Source organism: Phycodurus eques, chromosome 5, assembly GCF_024500275.1.
Source record: "Phycodurus eques isolate BA_2022a chromosome 5, UOR_Pequ_1.1, whole genome shotgun sequence".
Lineage (NCBI taxonomy): Eukaryota > Metazoa > Chordata > Actinopteri > Syngnathiformes > Syngnathidae > Phycodurus > Phycodurus eques.
The window spans coordinates 2,911,459-2,937,303 of record NC_084529.1 but is presented as its reverse complement, the minus strand read 5'-3'; the positions used below and the strand labels follow the sequence as shown (position 1 = coordinate 2,937,303).

Here is a 25,845-nt window from a genome sequence, read left to right as displayed (position 1 = left end):
CCCAAGGCCGTCACCGATGCCCCCTACAGCCGATCGTCAGCGGTGCAATCGATGCTCCTCCGACTTGGATACCCCCTAAAACCGATCAAGGATGCCCGCAAGGCCGATCGCCACTGAGATGGTAACCAACAAAAATAAAAGCCAAAGAAAAAGCAATAGGAAAAGGAAAAGAAGAGTTGAAACGTGAAAGTAAAAAATAACAAGTCACCCATACCTATAAGTATATCACAACACTGTTTTGATGATTTTCCTTATTTTTTTTTATTTTTATTTTTTTTAAATTTAAATTGCTAGCTATTTCCAAATCTACACACATTCAAAGCTTCCGTCACTGGCTTGGAATCAATCTGATGCTAGCTGCGCAAAAGCAATCCGTTTGTGCCACCATTCTATCAGTGACCCCAAACATTATGTATAAGGTACCCATCCTGATAACGAATGACTTCTGACGAACCAGGGAAAATCATCTTGTCCGAAGCGATGACTAAAAAAATAACTTGCTGTACAGTAAGCATTCCGCTCGTCCTTGGGTGAGGTTATGAAACTTTGGCTCTCTTGCTTCCCACACAGTTTGACTCATACTTTGGTCTTCTTCAGGACTGGCTCAACTCTTGGCTGGTACCACTGTGGTGTCTGGATTCTGGTCAGAGTTAGACGTTTGCATCAGTGCCACCCATTGAGAAAGCGGTCATTCCAGCACATTGAGGTATCAGCTTTCCTTTTTTCTTTCTCCTTCAGTGGATGGCTTATCCTCATACATTCAGTCTGGTCTTTTTGTGAAAAGACACAAGATGACACCATTCATCCAATATCCAGAATAACCCATTCCCACCTTTTGAAGTCATTCCTATCTCGCCCCCTGCGGTCAAATCCCTCTCTGAATCTGCTGAGCTGTGTGTGTGCTTGTCACACACATTTACACACTCTCACAATGTGAAATCACTTTTTGGAAGAGGTCTGGGATGGAAAGTATCACAAATAGACTGGGCAGGGAATGAAGTTATACCTCTAATCCCAAGATCCTTGATCCCTTAAAGAAGATCCACTTCTCACCGCAGTCTAACGCTGGTGGGCACAACTGTTGCGAGAGCAAAACTAGTTACCATCCGACATTCCTCATAGGAGAAAACACAGCATGTCGAGTTTTGTTTTTTTTTGCAACTGGAAAAGGTAATTCTTCACATTTTCCAGTTGCAAAAAAAAAATTCTGAGAATTCACTCAATTGTCTAATTTGAATTTGTATATGCAAATGGGAAGGAACAATTAAAAACTCATTTTCAGGAAATAAACAAAAAAATGACTGAGTAATCAACATTTAAAAGTGACAGCTCACAGCTTGATACCATCTGATTGAAAGATCACGTGTCTCTGCACATCTGACAAAGGCCAACTGCTGACTGTACTGGAACTCAAAACCATTTCAAGATGGGCAAGGCAGGATATCAACATTGCTATATTGGCACAGCCTTTACTTTAAATCGAGATTTTGACCATTTTATCCTAAAGCCCAAATCAAACAAAGTCAACATTTGCTCTCCATTGACACTACCTTTCAGTCTATTAAAATATGATTGTTCTTCAGTCTATAGACCACATTGAGCTTGAATATGGTAACAGATGTTTGATCTATATTGCTATTACATTCTTAACGTGTCATAACATTCATTCATTCGTTTTCCATACTGTTTATCCTCACCAGTGTCGCGGGCGTGCTGGAGCCTATCCCAGGTAACCCTGAGCGAGAGGCGGAGTACACCCGAACTGGTCGCCAGCCAATCGCAGGGCGCATATAAACAAACAACCATTCGCACTCACGTTCACAAGAGAGAGCTCTACCATCCCAGAAAAATACTATTAAAAGTAATAAACTATTATAATAAATTGATCATTAATATCCCCCATATTTTAAACATCAATGGGGTATGCTGTTCTGATGAGAAAAACACCTGCACCATAGTTCTCCAAGCTGTATTTATGTTGAAGCTGTGTAAGCCAAGTAATTGCCTTTTTAGCCTCCTTTGAATTCCAACTTCAGCCCTTGGGTGCTGTTAAAGAGGAAGGTAACATAAAAGATCAAAGTAATTGAAAATAAAGCATAAATTAAGGCTGTAACACACATTTCTCAAGTGCATAAGGTTAGAATCAATGTTGTCTATTTCGCTTAAAGGACAGAAAGAATACGCTGATAAAATAGTTTTGTCATAATCCTCTTCTGTTCCTGACACTGCATTTTTCCACGTTAAGGCCTGCCGACACTCAGTATTTTTCCATTCCCCGCCCATGGTGGATGGGCGGACACTCCGGCACACACCTGCCTGGCATCATGATTAGTTAGGTTCTTAAGCGCCGGAAAGATAGGAGCTAGTTGCCGGAATATTGTTGATCCTAGTCGTTGCCTCGTCGATCGTGTGTTTTACGTCCACGTTTTGTTTCGCACTTGGTTTCTCTCGTAATTATTTCCAGTTTTCCTTAGTCCTTGTGTCATCTTTTCTTGTGTAGAATAGCCTTTGCTATCTTGTTTGTGCCCAGTTCTCTGTATTTGTGTGGACCGGGAACTGCACCCTAAGTTGTTTTGTGACTCCTTTGTTTTAGCAGCGCCGAACCTCCGTCGCCTCCCGCCTATCCACCAATTTTGTTATTGTAGTTTGCGTCAGCCTTTTGCTACATGGTTTTCATTTCTTTATTATTCTCGGTCACGTTGTTTGTGCACCCTTGGTTACAGTAAATAAAGGAATTATTTGCTCTTATTACTATGTTGGCTCTGCTTTGGTGTTCAAAATACTGTACACGCGGTCGTGACAAGTTTGGCATCACACACATTTCATAGTAAAACTTGTTGTTTACATACCTGCCGACCTATTTATATTCCTCATACATGCCTGTTATGTTTCGTTAGTTTTCAGTTTTAAATCTTAAATACTGAAGTGTCTCTGACAGAAGAAGGTTTCAATTGTATTTGCAAAAAGAAGTACCTGAAATATTTTCAACCCTTTGGGAACAAAATACATCTTATTGGCTTTCAACACCCAAGATTCACATATTGAGGGACATGCTGTTTTTTTTTTCTTCTTCATATTTCAATTTTGTCATTTGACATTGGGTGATTACCCTTTGCTTCGTCACTGCATCATCTTCAGGTTATATGATCAAGAGGGATGTCAGCACACAGACAGAAGACTGTTTGAGCTCAATTCGACATGGGAAAGTCCGTGTGGCCAGTGTGTCCATAAGTAGAAACTAAGGGCCAATGAGAAACACATGTTCCCATATTCCTGTGAGGTTAAGGCATATACGGCAAGTGGAACTGTAATCACGTCTACTGGCATGAATGCAGTTTTTTAAAAAAGGAATGACATTTCTGATGCATACACGCGCTAATATTGAGTGCGTACAGGTCAACTATCCCATTCAGGTTGCCAGGAGCGCTCCAGTAATCTAATGAAGTTTACTAGTGTGTTCATAGAAGGAATTCGGGTGGGCTGTGAAGCAACAATTCAAAGTAGATTTCCGTGATGTCACACACGAGACTAAACCGTGGTTAACGCTGGTTAGAACTGTAACCCTCCTGTTAAATGAACTTATAAGTACTTTCCTTGTGCTATAATACAGTCTGTCACCATGCTTGCTTTGCATGAAATCTGGGAATGAGATTTAGAAACCATACGGAGCCAGGCTAATGCATGACTTCAGAACCATACCACTTCCTTTTATAGTATTCAAATTGAGCAGTTCGTCCATCAAAGTAATGCAAAATACTTCTGGAGAGGGATCGCATAAAGGATGGAGAAATCTATGACTCACCAAGTCGGCCACCAACATGGTTAGGCGTTGAGGCTTTTTCGTTGAATTTCGGTTAAGATGTTGCATGAATGATATCGGGACAGCTGCCAATGCTGATTTACCATTCAATACTGATGGCCCATGTCATTTATAAGTGGAAAAATGGTGAGGCGCCAGGCCTACCTTAGACTAATAAGATATTTGAACAGCTCATGATGTTGGTAAATCAATGTTCCCAGTCCTGATTGTAAGATTGTGAGGCCATGCATTTACAGCCCACTTCAAGTCACCTTAGAGACAAGCACAGCTTAAGTAGACAATTTTCTCCTTCAATTCCTATTTTAAAAAGGCATGTTTGTTTTATTCCCATTGTATTCACCACACAATGGCCGGGTGGGATCCAGACATCTACTAAGTGTCTAAAAAAGAGAAATGTTGAAATTTCTATACTGTACATTTTTAGATGCTATTCAGACAGCTATCCAAAGTGGGATGTAAAATGACTCACAAAAAAAAAAAAGAGGATGCATTCAAGCCTAAGAACACCATCCACACTGTCAACCATGGTAGTGGGAACCTAATGCTTTGGGGGTGTTTTTTCAGCCAATGGACCAGAAAACCTAATCACAGAAAAAAGAGCAAGACATTAAGATTGTCAACAACAACATCGGGCAGTCTGCAGAGAAACTTGGTCTTGTGCACCAGTGGACATTTCGGCAAAACAACAACCCAAAACACTGCAAAAGGGATGAAGAAATGGGTAGCGGGCAAAAACATTGTTTTGCAGTGGCCCAAGCAGAGTTCTGACTTGAGACCAATTGAGAATCTGTGGAGGGAGCTACAGATCACGGTGATGTCTAGGAGACCCTCCAATCTGAAAGTGTTGGAGCTCATTGCTAAAGATGAATGGGCAAAAATATCAGAAAAATACTCAGAAATATCGGAAGCGTTTGATTGCTGTAAGAGCCGATAAATTATTTTCTATTGATTTTTTGAGAAGGGTATGAATAATTTTGGACATGCTACTTTTTGTTCGAATGTATATTAAAGTTGATTTATATTTTTGTTCCACAGAGACTTGTGCATTGTCTTATTATCTTCTGGGAGACGCCTGAGTTATTTGCAAGCTAGCCAAAACTTTCTGGTTGAATAAAAGTAACTTGAATTCAAACTTTGCCAGGGGTGTGAATAATTTCAGGCTTGACTGAAAGTGTTCAGCCCAATGAAATGACAACAAACACCTTCCATTGTCAAAAAGTTGAAAGTTGCAGGAAATACTTTTTTTTTTTTTTTTTTATGTCATCATGAAACATTCCCAAGGTCTCTGAATTGGCACAACCCAGAGACGTTGAGGGTGCTTCATAATGACCAATATGTCTTATCATGAAAAACACAATCAATCAAAAACACAATCTTCTTTTTGAAGAGAAAAACTGTGCACTACTGTGACATTGTTTGAAAAGGACAACTTCAAATGTTTCTTGTTTTCCCTATCTGCAAACACTGAAAACAGAGTTTTTGACAGCCTTCACCCCGACGAGAGTTTTCTTAAAGCTTTGGTTTCACCTGCTAAAAATGTGGACAAAAGGCCAAAATAAACAGAAAAACAAACGTTTCTCAAAGTAGCTTCGCTGGTGTGGACACGAACTAAGACTGTGGACAGGAGCAAACATGTTAAATAAGATCTTCTTTCCCGTTTAGAGACAACGAAAGCCTAAACTCATAATTACAAAGGCACACAAGTGATACAGCACACACACGTGGCTTTGAATGGGAAGACTCCAAAGTGTCCCCAGACGGATCCAGAGGCATTAACTTGATTAGAGCCGCATCGCGTGATGCGCTCGGCTAGCAAAGACCTCTAAATCAGCGGCACAGATGACTTTAAACCCCCAACCACACAGCCTGCCATCTCTGAGATTGCAGAACAGAATGAATGTCTCCAAGTCTGATGTCAGTCCTTCCAAGGCCTGAAACCAGAACAGTGTGGTGAGACTTGCTCCTCTGCTTATTTATTCCCACTGAGCCGTGTTTCTTGCTTCACTGCCCTGTTTCCCCTGTACAAGTGTGACTCCGACAGATTTTATTGTCAGTCTTAAGTTCCCCCTGGGCTTCATGAATGATAGGGTTGATAGAAGTGGCTGTTAACTCAAAACACTCACAGTCCCTCTATGGGAGCAAAACTGTTTCTTTTAAACTTTGACATTCGAACACATATGGTTAAATGACACAACATTCCATCTTTGACAGATGGAATGTTTTTTTTTTCTCTTTAAACATGCATGGTCTTAAATCCTTTTTGTTTTGTTTTTTGTTTTTGTTATTGAAGATCCTCATTAATTCATCTCATCCATCCATATATTGTCTATATCGCTTATTCTGATTGGGGTTGAGGGTGAGCTGGAGCCTATCCCAGATGACTTTGGGCAAGAGGCGGGGTACACCCTGGACTGGTTGCCAGCCAATTCATTCACCTCATGTAAAGCAAATTGTGATCTGCAGTTTACAATCATATTACTATAGTGAAGCACGCATTTCGCTTCAGTCTCTCGCAAAAATAAAATATTGTTTTGTATTTTTTGTAAGATAATGAACATACATTTTCAACAGTTTCACGAGAATCACATAATGGGACATTAGCATTTTTATATTTAAAAGATTGTGGCACCCTTTCATTTTTTTGCATAACCTGTATAATATCTTCATAAATACATGGAAATGTACCAAACTTATATAATCAGGATCTTTTCAGTATAGGTCCAAAGTAATTTAACATTTTTTTCCCAAGTTAGATATTGTAATTTCAAAGAAAAAACCCCCCAAAGAAACAGCATGTGCAGCAATATTGGCACTCCTCCTTAATATTTGTTTGCACGCCGCGATGATAGCTTCCAAGTATTTCTTGTATCCCTCTCTAAGCTTTTTGCAACTCTCAGGTGGTATTTCCTCCCACAATTGTTCAAGCTCTTGAAATTTTGCAGGGTTCTTTTCCCCAATGGCAGATTTCAGCTCCCCGCAAATATTTTCAATTGTTTTGAGATCAGGACTCATTGTTGGCCATTTTAAAACAGTCCATTTTTTCCTTTTCAACCATTCCCATGTGCTTTTGGATGCATGCTTTGGGTCTTTGTCTTGCTGGAGGACCCATGATCTTCGCCTCAAACCAAGTTAATCTGGGTAAGACATTTTGCTCAAAAATCTCTTGATAATTTTCTTATTTAATTATACTTGTGATACAGTCAAGGCCTCCAGTAGAAGATGTTACTAAGCAGCCCCACAGCATTATAGATCCTCCACCATGCTTGACTGTTGGCAGAGTGTTTTTTTCCTTTAAAGGCTTTATTGTGCCCTCTGTAAACATACTGTTTGTGGGCATTGCTCAAAAGCTCTATGTTTGCTTCATCAGTCCAGAAATATTGTTTGTAATTTGCTCTTTTGTATCAAACACAAGTTCTGTGTAGAAAAATGTTGTTTCACTTGATTCATTTTCTTCAGGAGATATTTCGTACTTCAACTTCATGGATGCCAATAATGGCGAGCACGCCTGTAAGTATAATGAATAGATCCAATATAGGCTACATGATATCTGACCATTGTCTCTTGAAAGTGTGTGAGCACTGGGCAAGTTTATCTCCTGGCAGAAGCAGAAATAAGTCATGTAGCCTTTGTGGCCCCAAAACATTTTATTTTCATTTTTTTTCTTCAAATGCAAACAACTAATGGTCTACCTGATTTGCTAAACTGAAACACAATTTTACTCCCACCTGGTGAAGGCGTACACTTATGCCTCCGACAGGATTTGAGTGGAACATTACTGGCCATAATTGTGTTCAAATGTATATCCAAGCTCTGTCTTTCTTTCCTTCTATTTTTATTTTCAGGACATCCGTCCATCCATTTTCCATACCGCTTATACTCACAAGAGTCGCGGATGTGCTGAAGCCTATCCCATCTATCTTCGGGGCAGAGGCGGGGTACACCCTGAACTGGTCGCCAGCCAATGGCAGGGCACATATAAACAAACAATCATTCGCACTCACATTCACACTTCAGGCAATTTAGAGTTTTCAATTAACCTACCGTGCATTTTTTGGGGATGTGGGAGGAAACCGGAGTACCAGAGAAAACTCACACACACCCATGCATACCTGTAGTTGGATATCTGTCGTACCTGGCCTCCCATCTGTACATCCATTCCTTTTCAATACACTGCTTATCCTCATTATGTTCGCTGGTAAGCTGCGGACACCTAACCCAGCTGACCTTTGGTCGAGAAGCGGGGTGCACTCGGGCCAATCGCAGGTGAACATGGGGCATAGGCGGAAGGGGCGATACATCACAGTATGTACATCACAGTATGCATCACAGTATGAACAGTATTGCTCAGTCATTCACGAGCAAAGATGCAATGAGGTTCGCCTTTTTGTGAACAAGTGTGTGAGAAAATAGTCGAACAGTTTAAGGACAATGTTACTCAATGTACAATTGCAAGGAATTGAGGGATTTCGTCATCTACGGTCCATAATATCATCAAAAGGTTGAGTGAATCTGGAGAAAACACAGCATGTAAGCGGCAAGGCCGAAAACCAACATTGAATACCCGTGACCTTCGATTTCTCAGGCGGCACTGCATCAAAATATTAATATCAATGTGTAAAGAATATCACCACATGGGCTCAGGAACACTTCAGAAAACCAATGTCAGTAAATACAGTTTGGCGCTAGATCCGTAAGTGCAACTTGAAACTCTACTACGCAAAGCAAAAGCCATTTATCAACAACACCCAGAAACGCCGCCGGCTTCTCTGGGCCCGAGCTCATCTAAGATGGACTGATGAAAAGTGGAAAAGTGTTCTGTGGTCCGACGAGTCCACATTTCAAATTGTTTTTGGAAATTGTGAACGTCGTGTTCAAAGAGGAAAAGAACCATCTGGACTGTTATCGATGCAAAGTTCAAAAGCCAGCACCTGTGATGGTATGGGGCTGTGTTAGTGCCAATGGCATGGGTAACTTACACATCTGTGAAGGCATCATTAACGCAGAAAGGCACATACAGGTTTTGGAGAAACATATGCTGCCATCCAAGCAACGTCTTTTTCATGGACGCCCCTGCTAATTTCAGCAAGACAATGCCAAACCACATTCTGCACGTGTTACAACAGAGACCCCGGACTGTTGAACAGCTGAAGCTGTACATCAAGCAAGAATGCGAAACAATTCCACCTACAAAGCTTCAACAATTAGTGCCCTCAGTTCCCAAACGTTTATGGAATGTTGTTAAAAGAAAAGATGATGTAACACAGTGGTAAACATGACCCTGTCCTAGCTTTTTGGCAACGTGTTGCAGCCATAAAATTCTAAGTTCATGATTATTTGCTAAAAACAATAAAGTTTATCAGTTTGAACATTAAATATCTTATCATTGTAGTGTCCATTCATCCATCCATTTTCTGAGCTGCTTCTCCTCACTAGGGTCACGGGCGTGCTGGAGCCTATCCCAGGTATCACCGGGCACTAGGCGGGGTACACCCTGAACTCGTTGCCAGCCAATCGCAGGGCACATATATAGAAACAACCATTCACACTCACATTCACACCTACGGGCAATTTAGAGTCTTCAATCAACCTACCATGCATGTTTTTGGGATGTGGGAGGAAACCGGAGTGCCCGGAGAAAACCCACACAGACACGGGGAGAACATGCAAACTCCACACAGGCGGGGCCGGGGACCAGTCGACCACCATGCCGCACTGTAATAAATTGTTAAAAAAAATAAATAAAATTAAAGTAATTTTAACAATGCATCGTAAGTTTCATTTAACAACAGAAGTTACTTCACAAATGTTTTTTTAAGTACAATATTACATCCATCCATTTTCTGTACCGCTTATCCTTCTCTTGGAAGTAAGGGGGAAGGAGCAATTTCCTGCTACAATATCTGCTGTAAACGTGTTATCATCATTCCATAGATTCTTGAGATGCGGAAAACTCATTTAAATCGAAAATGTAAATGTAAAAAATGTAGTGGAGGTTCGCTCACATAGTGTCAGTGAGCAATGCATCTCCAGCACTTCGCAAAATCTCATTATTTCAGAAAGTGAAAAAGTCACAAAGTAAAAAAAAAATAAAATACACACACACACACACAATGAATTATGTTAAGGGTCTTTTCCAACATTCAGAAGCTGAGGCTAGGATCTGAGTAAATAAAGCTCCTCCCCTCATTTAAACCAAGTTCCTTGGCTCAAGATGCCAAAAGATGGTAGCAAAGCAATATTATTACATTAGAAATGGCATAAAACACAATTTCCCCAATGCCGAACTGCAAACATTCAGGGGTTCACTGTATTACTGTCAAGAGACAAATGTATTGATACCAATTCTGGCTTTTTAATCAGTACCATCCATCCATTTTCTAGATTGCTTGTCTTCATGGCCACGGTTGAGCTGACTTGGGGCAAGAGGTGGGCCCCACCCTGACCTGGTCCCCAGCCAATTGCAGACCACATACTCTATGCTGTACTCCCTGCAACCACCCGGCCAATACTCTCACTTTGTGAGCATGACACATCAGAAATAAAGGTAAACACTGCCATCTGCAGGATGTTATTGGTACTGCTGCCTGGACTGCAGTCGCCACTGAGCACATAAAAAACAACAATTATGACGCAGTCAGAGTTTCTGCCTGAGGCGAAACAATAATCAGTGTTGCATCGATAAAGTTTTAAATGTCGACAGAGCCCTTGTGTTTGAATTATGCAGACTTTGATGCTGTTCCAAATGAAAGTGTCCACTGAATAACAGGAGATTTATTTTGCATACGTAGTTCATAACAACAGTGTTCACACGTTGTCTTCACGCACAGAACTATGAATGACTTGTTTTTATTTCAATGTATTATTATTATTATTATTTTTTTTTTTTGGTGACGGGTCAGGTAACTGGAGTTCCCCGTCGATAGGTGCCGCCCGCCTCTTTTGTTGTTTGCGCATCCGGCGCGCAGTCAGTCAAAATTCCACCACTGGCGCAGCTGTCACACTTTTGACGCTTTTCTGTGCTCAAATGCGACAGGAATGAATCCAAAGAGGGTCGACTGTTTCCATGATCTGGTACGTACGTACTTGTGAGTTGTTGATGATCTTAAACACACCGAATTTGAGTTTGTGACTGCTACCATAGAAAGCTGTTTATCGACGCTAGCGTGCAGTGTAAAAAATGTATGCACGCGCGACTGCAATGCCAACGAGACCTGCTGCCAGGAGGTTTTGCGCGACGAGGAAGTGACTTTTAACAAAATGCTGACATCTTTTAGCTTTTATATACACGTTTTTAATTCGTCATGTTAAAAAAAAAAAAAAGATAAGGCGTCTGGTTCCTGTTTACTTGCTAATCCAATGCACCGTGGGAGCTTTTTTTTTTTTTTTTTTTTTTTTAAATTATAGTTGCAAAAAATTACTAGACAAAAACGTGCTATTTTTAGTGGCATGAACAAAGATAATAATAACATACAAACAATGGATGCCAAAGGCCATATTAATACTGTTGTGACAACTTGCTCAGCCACAAACTCATGGCGTCCCCAGCGCTCTTGTAAAATGCGGTGATATTTTGGGGACAACAACGAGGACAAAACATCATATTCTTGTAAAATGCACATGGAGTTGATACTCTCTGTGTTCTGAACTTTTTTTTCACTATGCAACAATTATCCGTGCCAAACAAGAACGTTCAAGCCTAGAGCTAGTTTTTAAATGTGATTTCTCCCTAATAAAAAAAAAAAAAAAAAAAAAAAAAAGAGACTCTAAATAATCCTTAATGTTATGATGCTCAGGCTGAGTTAAGATTCAGCAAATCAGATTAGTTTGTGTCTGCCCCTTATCACCTTTCATTTCAGGAATTGTGGAAAGAATTTGAGTCAGTGGTTAAATAGTCCAGCGAGTTTTTATCCTATTCAATAAAAACTGCAGGCTTCTGGCACAGCCCATCTGAAGTGTTAGCGTTTTAGAAGCCGCTGGTCATATGTCAACACCCTGAAAAACCTCTTATGAATTCAACCTTTCCTCCAGATAATAGAACACCCTATTCAAAATGAGACAATGTGGTCTAGCGAAGAAGCGAACGTGCACTTCCCCTTCTTGTTTCCTCTTGTAGACTCGAGCTGCGGGTCCGTCGCATGTGGTGACTTTGCAACTTTTCTTTTGGGAGCGCTCGTGAAGAAGCTGCACAATGTTAAAGCTTGAGCGCCTTGCTGATGTGGACCAGTTGTCGAATTAGCACGGACACTGAGTAACAGTGATATGAAGTGCTACGTAAAATAAAATCTCACTTGTCACGTGAATAATGTTAACGTGATCATTTAAAGGGCCTATTTATGTATGTTACTTATGTATTTTTTGAAATTCTTATTATTGCGGTAGTGTTATGTATCATACTGAAGCAATTTCTATTACTAATATCCAGTCAATACAACGTTAAGGCAATACCTCTCTGAGAGTATCAATGACGACGCATTATCTTGATAAAGGCCGAATTTTGGACATAGCTGATGTGTTTTTTCATATTAGTTTGTGCAGGCGTGCCTAATGTCGGTGATCCGTGCGTGTCTACGTTGCCGTGCAATGTTTATGAATTGACGTGCAGGCAGTCTTCCGAACTAGTGCACTTTTGATTTTGATTTTTGTTTATTTATTTATTTATTTATGTTATATATGTATTTATTTTCAGCCAGCATGAAACTCGGACAGACAGGACCCTCCCCATTTTACCTACCCCCAGTTTCTTACAGTTTTGGGATTACTTGTCAAATTAGCCTCAGAAATCGAGATGAGATGAAAGCATAGACTTTGACCCTTTTCATTTACCGTTCATGGTTTCGTGATTTTATGCAGACTACCTCCATGCTCAGGATGCCATAGCATTTGACAAAGTAACATGATTGGATGAAGGGCCATCACTGTAGCCACTTTTAGTTGGTGCTTGTTTGCGGGTGTTGCTGCTATTAATGAACGATGTGACCTCTGACAGAAGCGACACGATGAATTGTGCTGAGGTGAATCGATCTTTACTCTCTGCTTGTATTGAGCCAAATGCTACAAAGGTTTCAAAATAGGACCGTGGTTCACAGTGGCGATGAATAATGACCCTAAACATATTTTGAAAGCAAGCAAACAACTTTATGAGCAAACATTGTGAGGCTATATTTAATGTTTTCATAGAATTCAACCTCTTTGTTGAACCTACTTTATTTCGGAAATAATAATTATTTTGCAGGTAAGTACAATACATGCGATTAAATTAAATATTCTCTTTGTGTTTCTTTTCTAGCTTTCAGTGTCAAATTAACGAGGAGGGTGGCTAAGACATGGTGCGTTACATCACTGAAAGCCTCTGATGCTCTGGAGCCCGGAAGCGCGACTTCTTCTGAGCTCTTGTCTCCTTGCGCACCTGGCTCATGTGAAGTGCGACTGAGGTGCTCACATCACGGCAACCGACTTGTAGCGCATCGACCATGGCGGCGTTAATTGTCCCCTCCGCTCTCGCCGACACCAATGCCGGGTCCAGGAAAGCACAGCGAGGGCACGGAAGCAGCCGCGAGCCCCTCAAATGTGAGAGTGAGCATGTTGGTCAAAACACTGTTCTGGAGAAAACGCGTGAGTTCTTCCAGGTCTGTGACATCGAGAGAAAAGGCTTCATCACCCAACGTGACATGCAGGTGAGGTGCTCCAAATTATGATTTCTTTTTGTGGTACCAGTATTACATTTGAAAACTATCATTTCTGAATCTATCTTGGGCAACCTTAAGTGTAATTACTTATTTTTTCCCCACATCTGAATAAAGTATCAATGCTCTGTCAGTTTTTTTGTTTGTTTGTTTTTTTTGGGCATGTTTTATTTAATCTGAATTTACAATGCAAGGACAATCTATTCTCTCATCAATGATTCTGAATTAGACATGAAGGGAACACGTGCACTTTATTCAAAGCTGCATATTAAAGAATGAAAGGGGAAGGAGAGAATAAAGACAGCAACATGGATGCTTTGTGATCCAAGCTCTCCACTCACATTATTGTGCAGATTTACTTGGCCCTCGGATGTTGCCAATCCATTGATGACGCACTCGGGAACCCAAACACACACAGTGGAGCTTTGATATCACGGCCTGTCGAGGCTTTTGAGCACCACTTGGTTCTGTTAGTTAGAATACATGCATGTATTAGAAAAAAACATGACCAGAAAAAACACTTCCGCCGCTTCTGCTGTTAAGAAGTGACGGTACTTTTACTCCATTACAATGTCACTCGCTACTTTTATTGATCAATTATTGCTTATTTATCAACTATTTTGTGTGCAGGACTACTACTTCAACTTCCGCATCGGGCGCCGTTTCCGCCAATCCAGTTTAAGTGCGAGTGACGTTTAAGTCTCGTTCACCAATCAAACGACACACGAAAGTGACATGACCTGTGACAAACGCGGATATTTCAGCTCACTTATGACTTGAGAAAACACCGTGCAGTAACTTGCACATTTTGTTTTGATTGCACACACACACACACATGATGTCAGGGATCATGTCACAACACACAATGAACTAACTTCAAATTCAGAAATGGCAAATAAAATCAGAAGAATATTGCACTTAATGTTTTCCTGGAGGAGGCATTTGGGTTTAGCCTTTGAAGTTGGTAATAGTGAACATTGAAGTGAAACAGACAAAGATTTTAGTCTTTTCCAGAATGAGAGTGCTTCAAGAGGAGGATGCTATTCATGTGGCACAGCTTGAAGCAGGCATCAAGTGCAGCTGGAGATGGGCCTGGCTCAAGTTGGAGGCCTGAACAAAATTGTCATTTTAATCTTAAATCTGTACATCGACATGTACTTGAGCGGTGTAGATAAGTTTTTCTGCATGAAGAATTATTTTTTTACCTTATTCTTTTTGCCTTATTGTACTCTTCAGAGTCTTCCAGACTGGTTCGTTCATGTTAAAATCAAAAACATTCTAACCCCCCACACGTCTTTTTTTGGGTGTTTTTTTTGGTCACACTTTTCATGCCTTTGGTGTTTGCATGTCTAATCGTATTGTGTGTTCGTTATACTTTCCGACTTTCTTTCAGACACTCATTGTCGCTGCATCAAATTATGGCATAGATGCCAATTGTCTGGCGTAATGGATGTGTTCTTCCCTATAAGAGAGCAGCTGAGAGTGTGATATTCATCCTACATTTATTTACCTTATCCCCACCCTGGATAAAATGGGTGGCCTCTGCCAACAGTTGCAGCAATGTAAACATATCGTAACACCACACTGCCTACAGAGGTGTGGCTGTGTTTTCTCTCCTTCTATAAATGGTCCGGCATTACTGTCACTGTGAGCTATTGTTTGCATGACCTCAACTGGATTTGACCTTTAGTCCCCTCTCCCTCCCATGTCAAGTAGTCTGTTTTGCACTACTTTTTTTCTACTTTTCCCCCACATTAAAATAGCATGCATATCAGGTTAATTGGATACCCTAAATTTCCCTATCGGCGTGACTGTCAATGGTTATTTGTCTATAGTATGTGCCCAGCGATTGAATGACGACCAGTCCAGGGTGTATCCTGCCTTTAAATGGCATACAAAATAGTTGGTTTCATAGAGGGCACTCTTTTAAAAACGTCTTATACTTTTTTATTAACTTCTTCAAAAGTCAACACATTAGTCATCAATTATTCATGCTAATGGTATATCAACATTTGTTTTTCCTCCATTGTATATAATCCTAATGTCAAAGGTTATGAACTATTTATTCTTTTCCATGCCTTTATAATTTCTTCTCCCTCAGATTAAAACCATCAATCTATTTTAATATGATAAAGTGCAGTAATTGTTGGAGTATGCATTTGCCACACTTGTAAAGTGTTGGAATAGCTTTGATTTGAGCTAAAACGGGTATATTAGCCCTGTTTCCGGTCAGCTGCTCTGGTCAATCATTGAGGACCCTACTGTCTCGCTTCTGGGAAGATTCCAGCTGGTTCACAGTGTGAGGTTGCCTCATACACGTGCATGCAACTATGGTTAATCACACATCACAAACACTGCTGTGCTTAAAACTAATTCAACTGTGTTTAAGTGCCATTGTGTTCCTTGAAAGGCGTTATATAAATCCATTCGCATTATTATTATTATTATAGTTGTTGAAGCTACCCTGTTGTCATTGTCCTTGAGGCTGTGTCCATGTCACTAACAGCTGGTTTGTGTGGATGTAAAACAGAGGCTGCTTGGCGAGCTCCCTCTCACTGCGGACGAGTTGGAGAAAGTCTTTGACACCCTTGATTCTGACAGCAATGGATTTCTTACCCTTGATGAGTTCTCCACTGGCTTTAGTATGTTCACTCGTATGTTCGTATTGAAGACGACACTGCGACGTGGCTTCCATTTCGTAACTCAACTGTTTTCTAGGTGAATTTTTGTACGGCAGGAATATTTCTTTAAAGGAAGGCATGGGGGATAACCGCCCCTGTACGAAGCCTCCAGAGGTTCTCTACCACAGCCGGTGGGACGAGAGCTTGCCAACTTCAGAGGATGAAGAGGAGAAGCATTTTTCCATGCTGATGGAGAGCCTTGGAGCCAACAATGTCTTTGAAGAGTGAGTATTGTGTGAGTCACGTATTTGGGCAATCCCAAATTGTTGAACACTTTGCCTGGTCCTCATTTCTGCGCCTTTGTTCTCATTGGTGTGCTCATCAAAATTAGCATATGTTCGATGTCAGCGACCCTGTAGTTTTCTCGTGATTCCCAAAGGCTTTTCTACTCTACATATTGTAAAAATGCCCACAGGTCGCTGTTCATCAGTTGAACACACTTCCCATTCCAGTCAAAGCAACTAAAATAAAGTCTCTGCAGTGGAAAACCATCATTTATGTAACTCTGTTTTAGTTTCCATTACAATGACACATGGCTTTTCATAAGAAAAACATGTAGTGTGGTGCACCAACTAGAACCCCATTTGTTCTGCAAACCCAAGTTTACTTGCAGTTTTTGTATGATTTTATTATTCACAGTATCGGTGCATTTTAGATTTTGTGCTCTAGATCTCCAACTAGAGGCCCAAAAGTTTGGACCGCAGTGAGCTGTGCATCAAGAGTTCAATGTTTCCGTTCTTTATGAATGCCGTGGCATGCATATTTCCTCTTCCAATGTGTTCCTCATAAAATGTAGGCAGGAAGTCACACCAACGATTAATCACGATATTGCATTCATAACAGGTCTAATTTCCAGGAACATAGGAAGAAGCTGCGCCTGTTTTCTTCCAACTACAGTACATTAGTTTTTGAGTCTTACCGCAACAACTGTGGTAAAATCTTACTAAAACTAACCCTCCTTGAAATCTATTTTGGGATATCTGTTTTCAATATCAGAACTTTAGTGTTGTATTTGTCAGTGGTAAATACTTTAGTTGTCTGTTTCGACTTGAACTACACTGTCCTGTGATCCAGACTGGGACTGCAATATTTTCGATTCACTTTTCACGGGCAGGCGGCTCAAAAAAACAGATTCCTAAATCAGGTGATGCCAGGTGATGCACATCTTGCCCACCAGATTTGAGGTTAGAGATGTGACGTGACATTTCATATACTATCCTTTTGGGCAGCACTAACCTTTATTGATCCTGACCAAACATTTGACATTTATTACGATAACAAGGAAGAAAAAGATGCTTCAGAGGAATGTTTTATTGTTTCAGCTATTTATGCCCTCCCTTTGTCCATTGACCAATTTCCTGCTATGTCTACATGATTGTGGCTATTAATTGTTAATGATGCCACAAAGACTATTTCTTCAATTATGAATAATTATGTGATTTGTTCCAGTTTCTCAAGGCTAAGATCATTGTAGCCTCCCAAAGTTGGAACTGCGAATTAACTAGGCGACTATAATTTGTCTGAGTTGCTTCAATGTAAGTTATTGCATCTGATGAAAACTCCATGTCATACATAAGTAATGTACATTTCTATCCCAGAAATGGTGCACTTCCTTTACGATGCACGTTTACATGTGACCCTCTGTGTCGTTAGTCCTGCGGCGGTACGCAGTTTGTGGGCCCAGCTTCGCCAAGATGAACCACATCTTTTATCCAATTTTGAGGACTTCCTGGCAAGGGTAACATCCCAGATAATTGTGGCCAACCAGGAAAAGAGAGAAATGGAGAGTGCGCTGAAACGGTCAGGCGATATCATATTCCTGTGGATTTTATTGATCTTTTTAAAGCTTTTGTTACACAAGAAACAACATTCGGCGAATGAATTGTTTCAATTAAAAAAAAAAACCAACTAAATAAATAATAACAATAATCCTTTGCTAAAACATTTCCTTGGCTGTACAGCTAAATCCTGCCAAAATCAAGACGTATTCTGAAAAGCAACAAATATTAACATCCAGATAAATTGTGCATAAAACAACTTTAATGTGTAAATTTAACTAACTTTATTTGTGTTGCAAACAGGGCACTAACTATGTATGTCCTATAGAAAAGCAGCAACACATGATGATGAGATCCATCGCCTCTATGAGGAAATGGAGCAGCAAATAAAGAATGAAAGGGAACAGCTTGTGCTGCAGGTAAAACAAAAAACAATTGCAATGAAGTTGGGATGTTGTATAAAACGGAAATGAAAACAGAATACGATGATTTACAAATCCTTTTCAACCTATACTCAATTGAATACACTGCAAAGATAAGATATTTAATGTTCAAACTGATATACTCAACTGACACAATTGCTGCGCACAAAGTCTCACTCGCTTACTGCATATGATTGGAGGCAAGCTCCGCCATGTCGATTGTTATAATTATTTAAATTATTCATTTTTAACTCTCAACTTCAAGCACCTTACGTCACGCGACTCACAGCACTTCCGCTTTTACGGTGCGCGTGTCAGAATAAAAGCACGAGTTTTCAAATAAGTGTCTATACATACGAATGAAAGGTGGCACGGAAGCCGACTAGTTAGCACATCTGCCTCACAGCTTCGAGGTCGTGGGTTCAAATTCCGGCCTCCCTGTGTGGAGTTTGCATGTTCTTTCCGTGCCTGCATGCGTTTTCTCCAGGTACTCCGGTCTCCTCCCACATTCCAACAACATGCATGCATGGTAGGTAGATTGAAGGCTCTAAATTGTCTGTATGTGTGAATGTGAGTGCGAATGGTTGGTTGTTTACGTGTGCCCTGTGATTGACTGGCGACCAGTTCAGGGTGTACCCCGCCTCTCGCCCAAAGTCAGCTTGGATAGGCGCCAGCACACCCGCGACCCTAGTGAGGATAAGCAGGGTAGAAAGTGGATGGATGGATATATAAATGAACTAAAACTTGTCTGACAGGCAGAATAATGGCGAGGGCCAGATTGGCCCCCCTGATGTGCCGTATGTTTTAGAACACTGCACTAGCACAGCCCCATCCCATCACAGATGATGGCTTTTGAACTTTGCGCTGATAGCAATCTGGATGATCCTTTTCCTCTTTGGCCCGGCGTTGCACGACTTCCATGACTTCCAAAAACAATTTGCAATTGACTCGTCAGACCACAGCGCAGTTTCCCATTTTGCGCCAGTCAATCTCAGATGGGCTTGGGCCCAGAGAAGCCGGTGGTGTTTCTGGGTGTTGTTGTTGTGTGGCTTTCGCTTTGCATGGTAGCAACAAAATGTGTTACCTAACCGTGGTATTCTGAAGGGTTCCTGAGCCCACGAGCCAATATTCTTGACACGTTTTTTGAATGCAGTGCCACTTGCGGGATAGAAGGAGAGGAGCATTCAGTGTTGGTTTTCTGCCTAGCCGCTTACATGCAGAGATTTCTCCAGATTCACTGAATCTTTTGATGATATTATGGACCGCAGATGATGAAATACCTAAATTCCTTGCAATTGTACGTTGAGAAACGTTCTTAAACTGTAGGATCATTTGCTCACGCAGTTGTTCAAAAAGTGGTGAACCTCAACCCATCCTTACTTGTGAACAACTGAGCCTTCCGTGGTTGCCCCTTCTATAACAAATCATGACACTCACCTGTTTTGAATTGACCTGTTCCCCTGTGGAATGTTCCAAACAGGTGTTTTTTGAGCATTCCTCAACTTTCCCAGTCTTTTGTTGCGCCTGTTCCAGCTTTTTCGGAATGTGTTGCAGGCATCGAATTCAAAATGAGTGAGCATTAAATATTTCGTCCTTGTAGTGTATTCATTTGAATATAGATTGAAAAGTATTTGCAACTCATTGTATTCTGTCTTTATTTAACTTGGGGGTTAATTGGGGGTTTTACTATCAAACATTGCATCTCATTCCTCGGTTGTCCTTGAACTTTGCGATTGTAACGTAACTTCTTCTCTCATCTCTGAAGGACTATAAGAGGTTTGTGTCTCGTAGTCAAGACCTTGAAAGACAGCTTATCATCAAGGAGAAAGAGTTGGAGCAGCTCTTTCTAAAGCAAAGGAGGGTGAGTGAGGAGTTGGCAGAGTGTACAGTTAATTTTGCAAATTTTATCCACATGTTCAAAGGCTAACCAATGGCTTTAATTTGAAAAACCTTAATATAATTTCCTAGGCAGTTATTAAGTTATGTTGTGTCAGTTTTGTTTCTATGTGAGGCAATACACATAAACATTAACAAAAGTAACCAATGCGGCTGCTACTATTCTAGAGTCACGCAACATAAGCTCCCTGCTGAAAATGTATACAGGAAATACTGTAATTTCTCGTGTATAATGTGCACCTATGTATAATGCGCACCCCCAAAGTTGACCTCAAAATTCTGGAAAACCCTTCAACCAGGTTTAATAAATGATAAAAAAATAACTGAAACACATTTAAATTTATGTCAATGGGATTCAAATTAAACTGTCAATTATTTCAGAAAAGCATTATCATTAAACAAAACATAACCATGAAGTAATGATGCTTGTTGTTCAGTCATCAGTCATAAACGTTTCACAAATTCTGCCTGGGTATGTAAACTTATGTACCCCTGTCATATTGGAATGAAAGTGTAGGCTACACCTTTTTCATAACCTCTACGTGGCATACTAGAATGGAAGTGTACAACTATTTCATAACCTCTAGGGGATGGTAGCACATTGGAATGAAAATGTAAAGTTTTTCATAACCTCGAGATAGCGGCATACATTTATAATGTCTATAATGGGAAAGTCTTTCTCCATCTTCTCCTATACCCGTATATAATGTGCACTATTGACTTTTGACAATTTTTGGGGGAGGAAAATGCGCATTATACATGAGAAATTACGGTAATTTGTCATCTTTCTATAACTGTGATGTCATCAAGTTGTTTTGTATGAAAAGCAGTCATGCACACTAAGAAGTACAGGTACTCAGAATGATTATGATGTTGATTGACAAACTTGCATCTTATTGCCATCAAGCTGTCAGTTATTTGGTTCTGCTCTTGTATGTTGTGTATTTTAGGAAGCGGAACTAGCTTGAGGACCTTCTGGAGAAGAAAGCTTTTCTATTGTTACTAATACTGGATAATTATTTGCAATAGTCAGTGATGTAGTGGGTGTCAAATACATGAATGATACACATAAAATCCTCGCTCATTCAACTAAAATTGATTCTTCTGCCACAACCGGTCCGTTCGCAGTTGGAAGATCAGTGTCAGGAGCTTCATAGTGAGCAACATGTGACCAAAGTGGAGAACGTGAAGTTGAAGAAGACGAATGATGAACTAGTGAAGGATCTGGATCACACTAGTCAAGAGCTGCTCTTGGCACAGGAGCAGCTGAGTCTGCTCCATGAGCAGTCCACACAACTCAATGAGGAGAAGGAGATGTGAGTGACAAGAGTCCAGCCCTTTCACTACAGCGTTTTTGCACCTTGGGTTTAGCATCCTGGTTTTTGCAGTTGCACTAGTGAGACAATGCATGCAATGTTGTTTGTAACAGGGAAATATACAGACTGACCGAGGGACTGCAGCGTGAGCGAGCAAGCCTTCTTAAACAATTGGACCTGATGAGGTGTGTATATTTGCCTCAGCAACACTGAAGACCTTTGAAAACTTAGTTTGGGAAAACAAACTTTTTGCCTTGCAAATTCAACTGGATACAAAATAATATATTATAATATTTTCTGTAATTTCTTTTTGTTGACAGTTTTATTTTCCTTTATCAAATACACTCTTTGCTGAGTCACTGATTCAAGCTGTAGGCCAGTTCTCCAACTTTTTTCCACTGTCATTTCTCCAACAAATTTTGGCTCTGCTTTCGTGAGTTCGGCTTGGATGTGCAGGTTTCTTTTTTTTCTTTTTTTTAATCACTGATTACAAATGTGCAGTATTCACAAAAACATGTGATTCATAACTGTATACATTTGTTTTGTTTCTTTCAGGGAAGTGAATAAACATTTACGAGATGAAAAAGACATTTTCTTTCAGGTTTGTGACATGTATGAAAGAAGAATTTAGCTTGTGTGCCAAATTTCTTTAAAGTACCGTATGTCTTTAAAGGTGAAGAAAAACAAATAATGAATTTGATCACTCATATGTTTGGAATTACAGAAACCTAAAAATTGTAAGAATACAGGATTACAGCCAAGGCCCTTATATAATACTGGGACACATACTTACTTCCCAAAAAGGTAAAAGCTTATCATGCTGTATGTGCATTGGAAACTCTAAAGACCAACACAGATCTGTTCCACAATACTTGATTGACTTCCAGTTGCTGTTGTTTATATATATATATAAAACACTACTATGTAATGGATTTTTTTTTTGTTCCAGAAAATGTATATTGAACTCCAAATCTGACCAATTTTCTGGTGTTTGACTTCAGAGGTTCCACTATGCATGTCATTTTTAATAGGAACATTTTGGCAAAACGAAGTCTTATTTGGCTTTAATGGAACCATCTTTAAAATGTATCTGCAGTGAAGAGGAGGAAGCGGATGTAAGGCAGAACCCTGCCCATGTGTCAAGCAACTCTTGTGGTTCAGAGGTGACCAGAGCTTACCTACAGAGGATCATCTCGATCGAGGAGGATCACCTCCCACATTTGCTCCAAAATGGTAGCCAGACCCAAATCCCTCTTCAGCCATTTAACGAAGGCGAGGAAGCGTCAGCTCACGAAGAGAATATAGACTTGTTGATGAGCGATATTTACCCTGCTCAGCCCCAACTGTCAGAGGAAGCGAGGGAAATAAGTCCAGGTCCCATGTCTCCAAGGGGTCAACCTGTTGGCAAGGAGACCAGCATAAATGTAAGCTTATCAGCATCTTTCTATTGCCTCCCTTTTTCAGTGAGGAGTCAGCAATCCCATTCTTTTATTTGATGAACATTGCTTCTGCGTATGTAGGAGGAAAGCAGTCCGTCACTGCCAGACTGCCTCTTTAAAATCGTTCTGGTGGGGAACTCCAGTGTCGGAAAGACGTCCCTCCTTCGACGCTTTTGTGATGACTGTTTCAACCCCGACACTTCCGCCACTGTTGGTATGAATCCTTGCGCTAAATCAGCCCATGAAGGTTATAATTGTGAAGCTGGGTAGGACATACTGTTATCTAATATGCAGAGATAAATAAATGAATATGTTTGCTATTGGTCTTTCTTTTGTTTTTGTTTTAAGTCCCCATAAAAAAAATACAAATTATGTTGATGATGAAAAAAGACAAATAATTGCTATTGGATAATGAATGGGGCAGTAAGGTGAAAGAGTGGTTAGCTCACAGTTCTGACGTTTAGGGTTCCTATCTCAGCTGCAGCCTTCCGGTGTTTGAGTTGACTCTGGCTTCTTCGCGGACACATGCTTCTAGGTTAATTGAAAACTCGAAATCAGTGATTCTCTTTTTACACCTAGTACCACCTTGTTTCTCCAAGTATTACATAATGACCAGCATTAACATTCAGTAGTGGAGTAGGCACGTAAGCCAGTGTAACATTATGCACAGTTTGAACATTCAATTCAGTGATCATTTTGTGTAAAATTGCTTTGCTTTGCTATTAGAAAGTTAGAAATGCACCAAATATAATGCAAGACCTTTGCAGGTATTGACTACAGTGTGAAAACAATAGTGGTGGACAAGACCCGGGTGGCGCTGCAGGTCTGGGATACAGCGGGACAGGAAAGGTAATTCAGCCACTAGTCACAAAATGGACTTTCCTTCTTTTCATGTTTTATGGTGACAGAGGTTTGACTTAGTTTTTAATCAAAAAGCTAGGCTTGTCATTTTGTGATTTTGGCGCTGCTTTGAAGTTGTTTTTTTTTCTTTTTTTCTTTTTTTCCCCCCCTCTTCCTTTCTCTCCTGCAAAACACCCACCAACATTTTAAATCGATTGTCTCCTCCGGCTTCTTGTCTGTTCAGGTATCGAAGCATCACCAAGCAATTTTTCCGCAAAGCTGACGGTGTGGTTGTGATGTACGACATAACAGTTGAGCAGAGCTTCACAGCTGTCAGACAGTGGCTGACAAGTGTGAAGGTAAAACTTAATGTTTGCCCGTTTTCCCTCATGGTATACCGTAAAAGCCACAATACGTTGATGTACTCTTATTGTCTGTCTACATTCCCCCTCCTTCTTTTGTTCGTAGGAGGGCTCAGGCGAAGACGTAACTTTAATGCTGTTGGGAAACAAAACAGACTTAGAAATTGAAAGACAAGTGCATATAGCAATGGGCGATAGGCTAGCTAAGGTCTGTCTTGCCTTTCTATTTCTGAAATAGCAGAATTCTCACCTATGTAGACACTTCTGTTACCACCTATAGTTTTATTGTATTTTTCACTACCATTGAGAAAAACGCATAATTTTTTGTGTTTTTTAAGGACTGTCAGATGACTTTCTTTGAGTGCAGTGCATGCTCAGGTCATAATGTAATGGAGGCCATGCTTCATCTGGCTAGGTAAGCAAGAGCTCTTTTTCTTTGTTGCAACAACACTAAAACACATTTACAAAGTGTGACATGTGGAGGTACTGAAATGAAGTGGGAATTTTGCTGTGGAGATCATCAAACATTTTCGTTTTCTTGTCCCCTTTCGCTATGCTTGAGGTTAACTACTCCCTTAGATTTATACACAAATATGACGCCAACAGGGAACAAGTGACGCAGTTGTGGTCAGAACATGTCTGCATGTACTGAACAGGTTCTGACATCTTGGGTGGTATTTCTCAGAACCCTGAAAGAGCAAGAGGACCGAGAAAAAGAGAAGACTGTCCAGCTGGTCAGCGGCTCTTTGGAGAAGAAGAAATCCTGCTGCTAACAGATAACGCACACAATACAGATTTGCACACTATCACTCGCCCTTATTCTTCAAGTCAACAAAACTATCTCTCCTTGGAGCACACCAAATTATTATCCAGGAGTATTATAATGAAAGAAGAACGACACACAGAGTTAAATCGGAACCTTTTAAATATTGACTTTTCACGGGTAGGCTTTTAATTGTGTATTTATGTGTTAATCCAAAGTGGATTTTTCACACAATTCCATTATCATTTGCAATACAACATGACATAAACATCTGTCAAGTTTGAAGTAGCGTTGAGTTGTCTTGAGGTCACGTGTGTTTTTAAGTTATTGGTGTCTCGTGACAGTTCTGTCCACTGCATAGTTAAATGTGTTGTTCACTGGGTTCATTTGAATGTGTTATCATGTGAAAGCGTAATATTTGCTGCTAATCCATTATATAATTTGATACCACAATTGTTGTTGTGCTTCCCATCTTATGTTGTACTTTATAGTTTCTAATCTGTAAAGTGTTTTGGAGGGATACATGTCACTTTTCCTCAGTGGACCAAATTTGTTTAATTGTAAAGAAAATGTGTATTTACATCAGATGCGCCTAATCTACTTGCCAAGTATTTTATACACATTATACCACTCATTCTTGAATGTAATACCAAGTATGAAGTTCGTAAGTGATTTTGGAGTTCAGATACTATTGTTCATCTAATTTACTTACTATTAGTGCTTCGCTACCGCCACTGTCTTGCAAATCACTTTTATGAACACACAAGGAGATATAATTAATGTAACAAAAATAAACAGTTGGGTGTTATTTGTAAAGGTTGACAGTTCTTTCAATACATTTTCAC

At 40.2% G+C, this 25,845-nt stretch overlaps 1 protein-coding gene across 2 annotated transcripts; it reads left to right on the top strand.

Moving 5' to 3' along the window:
* Window positions 1-10,778: 10,778 nt before the first annotated feature.
* On the top strand, window positions 10,779-25,816 carry cracr2aa (calcium release activated channel regulator 2Aa). 2 transcript variants are annotated; one of them, XM_061676864.1, is made up of 18 exons: window positions 10,779-10,891; window positions 13,107-13,494; window positions 16,034-16,145; window positions 16,222-16,408; window positions 17,838-17,984; window positions 18,291-18,381; window positions 20,150-20,245; window positions 21,409-21,596; window positions 21,710-21,781; window positions 22,152-22,197; window positions 22,321-22,400; window positions 22,693-23,020; window positions 23,117-23,249; window positions 23,803-23,884; window positions 24,120-24,234; window positions 24,344-24,445; window positions 24,576-24,652; window positions 24,923-25,816. In XM_061676864.1, the coding sequence occupies exons 2-18, from the start codon at window positions 13,291-13,293 to the stop codon at window positions 25,008-25,010; spliced, it is 2,148 nt and encodes a 715-aa protein (XP_061532848.1). In that variant the 5' UTR covers window positions 10,779-10,891; window positions 13,107-13,290; the 3' UTR covers window positions 25,011-25,816. The 2 variants fall into 2 exon arrangements, with proteins under 2 accessions (XP_061532848.1, XP_061532849.1); XM_061676865.1 differs by lacking the exon at window positions 17,838-17,984.
* The last annotated feature ends 29 nt before the right edge of the window (window positions 25,817-25,845 follow it).